Below are 8956 nucleotides of genomic sequence, written 5' to 3'. Positions count from 1 at the left end.
CAAAACTATCTCTAAATGTTGGAATATTTTTAAAAAAATTACAATTATTAAAAAAAAGGTATAATTACAATTACAATTTTTTTTAGTTGATGGGCTAGGCCCAGTAAGTAAGGAGAGAAGTCCACATTCTACAAGCCCAGCTGGAGACGAAGGTGGGTCGTCTCTGATAAAAAGGCAAAGTATGCGGCTTAAGCTTCGTTAGAAACCCTAATTTCTCTTCCTTCGCACCGTGTTAGCTGCTGTAAGGGTTTCAGAAGCTGCCACAGGTAATGACTCTCGCTCTCTCATTCAAGCTTCATCACACTCTTCTGCTTTCTCCGAACAATTTCTGAACTCTGTGTGTATTTTTGGGATCAGGAAATGGCTCCTAAGCAGCCAAGTTCGGGTCTGTTCGTCGGAATGAACAAAGGTCACATTGTCACCAAGAAGGAGTTGCCTCCACGTCCCAGGGATCGCAAAGGGGTAAGTTTTGTTCTTAGAATTTTGAATCTAAAATTTGTAGCTGTTAGATTGTAGTGCTGTTATTGAAACTCGTAATTTACCTTGTGTTTAGTTTAGCATAACTGTAATAATAATCAATCAAATTAAGCATATCGCTGATATTCCAATTTCATGTAACAGAAAACAAGCAAGAGGGTGCACTTTGTAAGGAACCTAATCCGTGAGGTTGCTGGTTTTGCACCTTATGAGAAGCGTATTACTGAGTTGCTCAAGGTTGGAAAGGATAAGAGGGCGCTCAAAGTTGCTAAGAGAAAGCTTGGAACCCACAAGCGTGCTAAGAAGAAGAGAGAGGAGATGTCCACCGTTCTCCGCAAGATGAGGTTAACGCCATCTTCTTTTTTCTCTTTCTTATGCTTACTATATCTACAATTTGCTCATTGATGCTCACGTTATTCTGTGCAGGGCTGGTGGAGGTGGAGAGAAGAAGAAATGAGTTTTATTTACTTTATTCTGTTTTTACAGGAAGAGGATCAATGTTTTGGTCATTTTTAGCTTTGTTTTTTTGTTTAATTTGTTTAGTTCAAGTTGTTACTCTTTTGACATATGTTTTGTTTAAACTGAGACATCATTATGGAAAGTAAGATCGCCTTAGTTTGTGTTCTACTGCCAATTTGTGCGGAATGACTGATGTCAAGTGTCCCAATAGCTTGTGATAAATCATGTGTGTATGTTAGCTCACAACACCGATCGAATTATCTTCATGGGATTGGAAAATTGCAATTTTAATGAGATAATCCGGTTTTGTTCTTAACCATTATCAACTGTGAAGCATTCTCCACCAATTGAGACAATATAATAGCTCAACCCAAAGCTAGTTACCAATCCCATCACCGCTACTAATGACGATTCCATACTTCCCCCAACTACTTCTAGCATTCTCCCATGATTTGCTCTCTTTTTAACTCAGTCGTCATCCTTCTTCAAAGCTCGCAAGATAATATATTACTTATTGGTCTCTTTTTAACCCATTCGCCCTCATCCCTCTTTTGAACTCATTCTCCCATGATTTGGTCTCTGGCACTGAACGAATGAGTGATTTGAGAACTTGCAAAACAATCGTACACATTTGTAGTACAATATATTAGTATAGATGTATTATTATATCAGCACTCTGGGCTTTGGAGATTTTTTTCTTAATAATGAGACACTGAAAGTCTGAAACTGATGACAAACTCGATATATATTTATCTAATAATATAAATTACTGATAATAAATATTGATACTTCTTGATGATGATGATGATGATAATAATAATAATAATAATTTTCCAAATATACCAAACTATATAACATTATTCTTCCAAAATAACATCAAGGAGATTGAGAGTTATTATTTTCAAAAAGATGAGTGATACATAAAGTATTAATGTCGAGTAAAAATAATTTAAAAACAAATATATTGTTACTATATCTAAAATTGTATACTAAGAATGTTATGAGATGTATTCATACAAAGCATTTAATTAAAAATGATAGCAAATATGTGATAACAGATAAGGATGATGATGATTATAGATTAAAGAAGCACACAAACACTATGTAACATGTATAATAGTCCCACAGTGGCACATCGGTAGAGAGAAAACGAGGAAGAAGGGCTCGTATATCTGCATCTTTGAGACCAGAGCGTGATTAATAGTGTAACGATTAGTTCTTGTATTAACAAAATTATCCAAAAATACATGTAATTATTGATATTGATTATTAGATATGACTCAGAAAAGGGAGTGCCATTTTATGAAAGGACTATGCTATACAAGAGTCAAAATGAGTGTGTTTTTTAACCACTTTGTTTAACTGGGATAAGCTCCAATGAACTATGCACACAGGGTATGAATAAATAAAATGTCGTGGATCTGGATGATAATTAAAACTGAAAACTAATCAAAGTTTAACTCGATAGCATTTAGCTAGTTTAATCTTCTTGCTCATAATGTAAACTGCCAATTTCCTTGTCCACAATTTATGCTTGTTTATCCTCTGTCATAAACTCTTTTGACTTGTTCTTCACACAAGGTTTTGCTCATTCCAAGTCGCTTTCAGCCATTTGATGATTTGAAACTTGCATTGATACATATCCCTTTACTCAAGTTGAGCTATGTACAAATGACAGATCAGTTTTAATAACAAGAAGCACTTTGGAAGAGCTAAAGAGGCAACATAACTTACCAATGCTGTTCCCTAACCATACTTCTCTGTGCCCAAGTCATTTGAGACTTGAGAATTAAACACATGTACATATCAGGCATAGTGTTAGAGAGAAGCATCAGCAGGGTTCAACACACATTTTTAATTTGGGCATGCATTTTAATCAGGCAACAAAAAGCAGATTACCGAGAAACAAAATCTTGCCTTGCCTGTATCTAATGTGGTTAAATTTTAAGATTTTCTGAATTTCGAAAGAGTAAGCTAAGTCTTACATCGCCAGCATTCACAAAACAAGCTCACATTTTATAGCTAAACACACAACCAATAGGGCACGACCTTACTTGAACAGGATCTGTTCTATAGGCTCGTACATCTGTATCCTTGAGTTCTAAGGAGGCAGGAACTAAAGTCTGGTGGATGAACAAAGACTGTGAGACCAGAGCGTGATTACTAGTTCAGATGCATGCCAGCTGAACGGTGGAGGATCGTTCTTGCCACGACCGTGGTCAAGATGGTCTTACGGTGTTCTGACAGACCCAAAATTTTTTCTTTTATATCTTTTTCCCAAAGCAGAAACAGTGTCGTTCAATAATTCCGCCATCCATTGATAATAAAGTGTAGAGCCAGGTAAAAAATTTAAAATAAAAGCAGATTTCGTTACATACTGCCATGGAAACTTTGCGCAATGAAAACGAAAGAAAGGAGGAGAACGGGAACACGGCAGGCAAAAAAATTTGGACCATTTCTCGATTTGTGCGTGTCATCCTTGCGCAGGGGCCATGCTAATCTTCTCTGTATCGTTCCAATTTTATCGGATGTCCCCGAAGGGACGAGCCTTTACATTCGCCTCTGATATATAAATTATTGGTTTCTCAAAACTCGGGGCGATGTGAGACTTGTTTGCCATTGAGAGCAGCTGAAGAATATCAACAAGTTCTCAACCTCGCTTTATGGAAAATGAAGGAGGGGATACAACTAGTTGTGTGGTTTCTGTGTTCATTTCGGTGGTTCTGCCTTGTTGGTGGTTGCATGCATAGCCATTTCAGGTTATCCTTCTTTTATTCCTACTGCTCTTAATTTTTTATGAATGAACAAGACAAATTAGTAACTAGTAAAAATAGAATGAAAAGGCTATAATCAAAAGAAATTGTCCTCCAACAACCAACATAAGCAACTTCAAATTATCCTATAAATATAATCAAATCTAAAATTTTTCACATAATAAAATAATCAATTATTTGTGAATGTACACCACTGCCAATATGTCTCAACAGAAACAATCAAGATCTGACTCATGCTATAAGGTGTTTAATTTGTTGCAATTATGCCATAAATTAAAAGCGTTTTAACTAAGTGATTTAATTAATTAATTAATTTTGGAAAAAAAATACTAATTAGAATTGAAAAGAAATTTTATTATTAAGTTATTAACAATATTATAAGCACAAAATGCGTGTACTGTGTATATCTGCATTAAGAGACTGAATATCTTTCTTTCTTCTTTTCATTTTGTTTTTTTTTATCAAAATATCAAATACAAACACGCATGTTAGAACAGTTGATGTAGCTGCCGATGTGGGTCTGTTGCATACCAATCATTCTGTTAAAGTCATAATCAGTGAAAAAATATTTATAATGACAACAAAAAGGAAGACAAGGAGGAAAACACCCAAGCCATCTACTTCTCTCTTCTCTCCTCTCTCCTCCGTAAGTGGATAAGGCTCCCACTATTTGAAATAGAAGCCAAATATTGTTATTTATGATGTAATGCAATTATTTTGTTCGTGGATGGAAAATTTTGTATCATTTAATAATTGATTCATTTTGTACCTTACATTACTCTTGTTATTACTATCTTAGCAACAAATAACTATCAAGGAAAGATCTATGAAAACGAAACAGATTTCATTGGGTATGGATTTTGAAGTCACTTTCACATCAAAATTTGAAGAACCAACCACAAAATATAATTACTCTTTAAATTTCTTTCTATCTATTATATTCAGTATAATCTTGAATTATTGTTTGTCTAATCAATAATCATATTTAGATATAGGTAAAATTAGTTTGAGTAATCACTTTCTGGAACAAAATGAATACCGATATGAAACTTTGTCAAAAAGTTAACCATAATAAATGTGTTACCAAAGAATCCTAGCTTTATCTCATGATAAATAAATGGTAACTTACACTTGGGGTCATACATACCAAGGATTGCTAATCCTTTCATCTAAGTTTCTTACAAATTGAGATCATCTTAACCAAAATCTCCTTTTTTTTTTCTTTTTTGTCCTACCTTCCTAAGATCACAAGAACCTAAACATTTGAGTACAAACTTGAGCTATATACAGCTACTACTTACTCCCCTGAGCTCTCGCATGAGCTTCCAAGATGGGAAGTTATTTCATGCACCAAAACTCTTATTATGTTACTTGCTGATGATCTTGAAACATCTATGCACTCTTGTAGATCTGCATCACATGCTATCAAAACCCATTCATGATCATCATCAAGGTACTTGATATCAAAAGTACCTACTTCTAGTTTCAACCTTTTGGCAACTTCTTCTTTCAGTTCCACAATTCCACAATTCAAAGAAACCCTAAACCTTATGATATCTTCTCTATATGTTGCCTTAATAGTGACAGTCTTCATTTCTTTTCTAGATGCAAAAGGTGTCACTGTCTCCTTAAGGGGATCCATGCATTGTTTGGGAGCCAACCCAGAAAATGGAGGATTAGTCCGGCAAGGTTCCGGGGCCATGTCCTCCACAATTGCCTCAGCTACAGAAGGACATAGGTTTCTCAAGTCTTTAGAACTTCCGGCATCTTCTACTAGCATTCCTCCGAATGGCTCTTGAAGTTCTGTTGCCACCATATCAGGCATAGCGCAAGTCGTTGGGTAGCTCAGTGTATTATTCGGCGGCTGCATTGTTGCCTCTGGTGACCTTAGACCAACACATTGATCATTGTTTGATGTAATGAATATATCTTTTACGGGCGAGCTTTCGATAGGAGGGCTACCATGGCATGAACCATGAGAAGTAGGATTTGTGCTATCTGCACTAGAGCAACTCTTTGCTCTAGGCCCCTTTGTTTCCTTCCCTACCTCCCGAATAGAACCGCTTTTATCATTAACCATTTTCTCGAGACACTGTGCTCTGGCAATTCTGGTTGTTTCTAAAACTTTAGAGGCATCTAATTCATTTTCTCTTATCTGAGGTTCAGTTGGCGAGGCTTGCTGGCTGAACTTGTTTGGAGTAGAATGCTCAGGAAAGGGAAGAGGACTTGTGCTCAGAGGATTCAAAGTGAATGCTCCTTCGGCACCTTGGACTGATTCAATAACACGCTTGAGCTTGGACAGGGAACGGTTAACTTTGTTGATCTTTCGAGATGGCCAACGGGATATCCCATGCTGCCTGCAGATGCGCTTCATTGTAGTGGGGCAAACTGCAAAGCAAAAAGATCTATATTTATATTTATATGACAAATTAACAAAAGGCCAGGTTATATTTCAGAGCATGAACATACCACCAAGGCTCTTTGCAGCATCCTTAAGACTCCCAGCAAAATAACGTTGTAGAACTTCAAGACTTATTGATTTCTCAGTTTTCCCACGTTTCCTCTCTGATGGCTTATTTGTGTTTTTAGTTTCTAAGGAGGGTATCTGATCACCAATACTCCCTCCATCATTACAGCCCATCATTATTTTCTGCAACGACGGATCTTGTGCCAATTCCTCCCTCACATTTGGTGAAGCATCCTGTCTAACTGGAATAGATTCAAACCTCAGATGAACTCCTTCAATTGTTGCTTCAATAGTTTCAACCAAAGCATTCTGTTCAAGTTCAACACCAGAAGCAATCTTAAGGCTCTGGAAATGTTGTTTCATTATTGTCAATATGGATCCCAACAAAGCCTTCTGTTCGTTAAAGTCTGTGATCCTAGGTGGCAGAAAAAACTCTAATACATAGTCATCATCTCCGGTGTGCGAGCTTCGCAAACAGATTGAAAAGGAGCTAGTTAACCCAAACATGAGAGCATAATGAACTAAAGGGTAATCAATTTTGCAGAATCGGGTAATGTTCCTGCAGAAGCTCATGCTATGTGAAGAAAAAGCCCTGCCAGCAACCCCTTGACCTTGCTGTAAGTGATGTTCGACACAGGCCTCTCGGAAACCCCATAAATGAGCATCTATGATATAGAATGCTATATCAGTTGTAGACATGCAAACTTTCCCCATGCAACTACCATCAAAACTTGAACAACTTTTCTTTAGGCCACCTCCATGGGCCAGAACACTCCGATGCCTACATGGAACCCATGTTTGCGCCAAAGGTAAATTGTGAGTTTCGCAAACCACTGTCAATATCTCCAAGATCTCTGCTAGCGCATTCTGGCGGCCTTCATTACAAATCTGATTTAAAAGCATTGCCAAGTTATATCTGTGAGAACAGAGGAGTAAGATATAGAAAAAACAGTAACAACTAGCTTTTGGAAAATGTTACATATGCATGAATGATGTTAAATTCACCTGAGTGTATTGGTGGCCTAAAATTTCTGAACTCTTCAAATTCACTGCCTGCAAGGAAAGGAAACTGACATCACATGACTGAGGAATCTAGATTCTAGAAGCATCTGTAATCACATAAATTTTCTAACATGCAATATGCAAGTATTATTTTAACATTTTGAGCTAAACAATTAGCCATGTCAAATTGCAAGGTTGAGATAAACTGAACCTCAAGAGCTCTGCAAATTTTGTCAACTTCAGGAGCATAGTTAATCTTCTGTGAAGTCATGATCAACTCCAACACACCTACACAAGACTGCATTGAAGGTTCAAAGACAGGCAAAGCCAAGGTACCGCGGACATTGTAATGTTGTGCATGATCTCTGCGAGGATACTCCTTAGTAGAATAATACTGAACATCAGGTGTCCATTCTGGTACTTTTTGCTGATAAACTCGACCAGGAAGTCCAAGACTTTCTTCTTTCTCTCCATCCGCCGAAAACACGTACATCAGGGACACCGTTCGATACTGGTGGAGTCCATTACTATGTGGATCAAGAACAAATGGTTGACCTGAAGTTGTAAGCACAAACCTATTACCATTTCTAACAGGTGCCCAAACCTGCGCCAGAACATTCTGTTCTGTCAACTCTTTGAAGTATCGAAGCGCTTGTGTCATCCTTTCCTTTATTACACAATATCTATCCAAAATTTCCAATGGTGGCATAGCCACAATGGGTGGCAACAGTTTCTTGTCTTCATCATTAGCATTCTCCACTGGTTTTTCAGTTACTGAGTTTGAATCACCTGGATTTAGTAGATTCAGTTAGAAACAAATGCAGACACCAGATGAAATTGGACTTTGCTGTGAAAACTTGACGGTTATGGTTTTAATACCTTTGACCTCAACATCATAAGATGTCTACAACTTCCAATCCAAATCCACATATTATGTCAAGAGAAAGAAACAGAGAGTTTTGTTTAGTTCTTGGGAAAAAAGATATCCCAGTATATATATATAAAGTTCAAGAGAATCCCCGGTGTATATATTGTATGAAAGTATAAAATTTTATATAAAAGAATAAACTGTGGATCATAATACATTTTGAAATCAATAAAACCATCTTACAGTGAATAGGGCAATTTAAGAAAGTTGAAAAGTAAGCTGAAGAAAAAGGGAAGCAAAAGCATACAAGAGAATATCTTGTGGAAATCAGAGAAAGCTGGAGCTGAAGCAAGAGTGTTGTTGTGCCTTTCATCTTCTGCATCAGAGAAGAGCCAAAGAGGAGAAGAAGGTTGTTCAGATGAGATTGGGAACAGAAAAGGTGACATGGGGTTATTGGAGACGAAGGACAAGTGATCCAAAGGCCACGAAGTTTCCAAGTCCAGATCGAAATCCATGGCGGAAGGAGGAGGAAGTTGAGGTGGTGATTGTTGTTGTTGTTCCTCCTTTGACTTTGGAGAAGCAAAGTCTGTTTTATCTTCTTCAGATTCTGACATTGTTATGTTGCTCTGAATCTGAGAGTGCTATGTTGTGGAAAAGCAAGAAACTTTGTGCTTGTGCCGTGCGTGAAGTGTGACAAAGACTTCAACTTTGTGAAGACCAAGTTGTGCAGAGCATAGAAGAGATGAATGGTGATGACGATGACGATGATGGTGGTAATGGCATAGAGAGTGTGATTCCATGTCAATTTTTTTCTACCTTCAATGCCTCTGCCACTTGCAAGTTACGACAAATTATTATTATTAAAATATTCAGTAAAACTTTAAACTTTTTAATAATTAAAATCATTTT

At 37.0% G+C, this 8956-nt stretch overlaps 2 protein-coding genes across 4 annotated transcripts; one reads left to right on the top strand and one right to left on the bottom strand.

The window, feature by feature from the left end:
- LOC107619206 (60S ribosomal protein L36-3) lies at positions 92-1252 on the top strand. Its single transcript, XM_016321448.2, has 4 exons — positions 92-266; positions 358-462; positions 622-821; positions 904-1252. Exons 2-4 carry the CDS (start codon positions 361-363, stop codon positions 932-934), a joined length of 333 nt encoding a protein of 110 aa, XP_016176934.1. The 5' UTR covers positions 92-266; positions 358-360; the 3' UTR covers positions 935-1252.
- LOC107618129 (protein NLP7) lies at positions 4789-8862 on the bottom strand. 3 transcript variants are annotated; one of them, XM_021111290.1, is made up of 6 exons: positions 8355-8496; positions 8059-8089; positions 7391-7968; positions 7183-7230; positions 6180-7065; positions 4789-6098 (listed from the first exon to the last, which is right to left on the bottom strand). In XM_021111290.1, the coding sequence occupies exons 3-6, from the start codon at positions 7886-7888 to the stop codon at positions 5008-5010; spliced, it is 2523 nt and encodes an 840-aa protein (XP_020966949.1). In that variant the 5' UTR covers positions 7889-7968; positions 8059-8089; positions 8355-8496; the 3' UTR covers positions 4789-5007. The 3 variants fall into 3 exon arrangements, with proteins under 3 accessions (XP_020966949.1, XP_020966948.1, XP_016175569.1); XM_021111289.1 differs by having other exon boundaries at positions 8059-8083; positions 8355-8490; XM_016320083.2 differs by lacking the exon at positions 8059-8089 and having other exon boundaries at positions 8355-8862.

Source organism: Arachis ipaensis, chromosome B09 (genome assembly GCF_000816755.2).
Source record: "Arachis ipaensis cultivar K30076 chromosome B09, Araip1.1, whole genome shotgun sequence".
Lineage (NCBI taxonomy): Eukaryota > Viridiplantae > Streptophyta > Magnoliopsida > Fabales > Fabaceae > Arachis > Arachis ipaensis.
The sequence above is the reverse complement of the archived record's forward strand: the minus strand, read 5'-3'. Positions and strand labels throughout refer to the sequence as shown.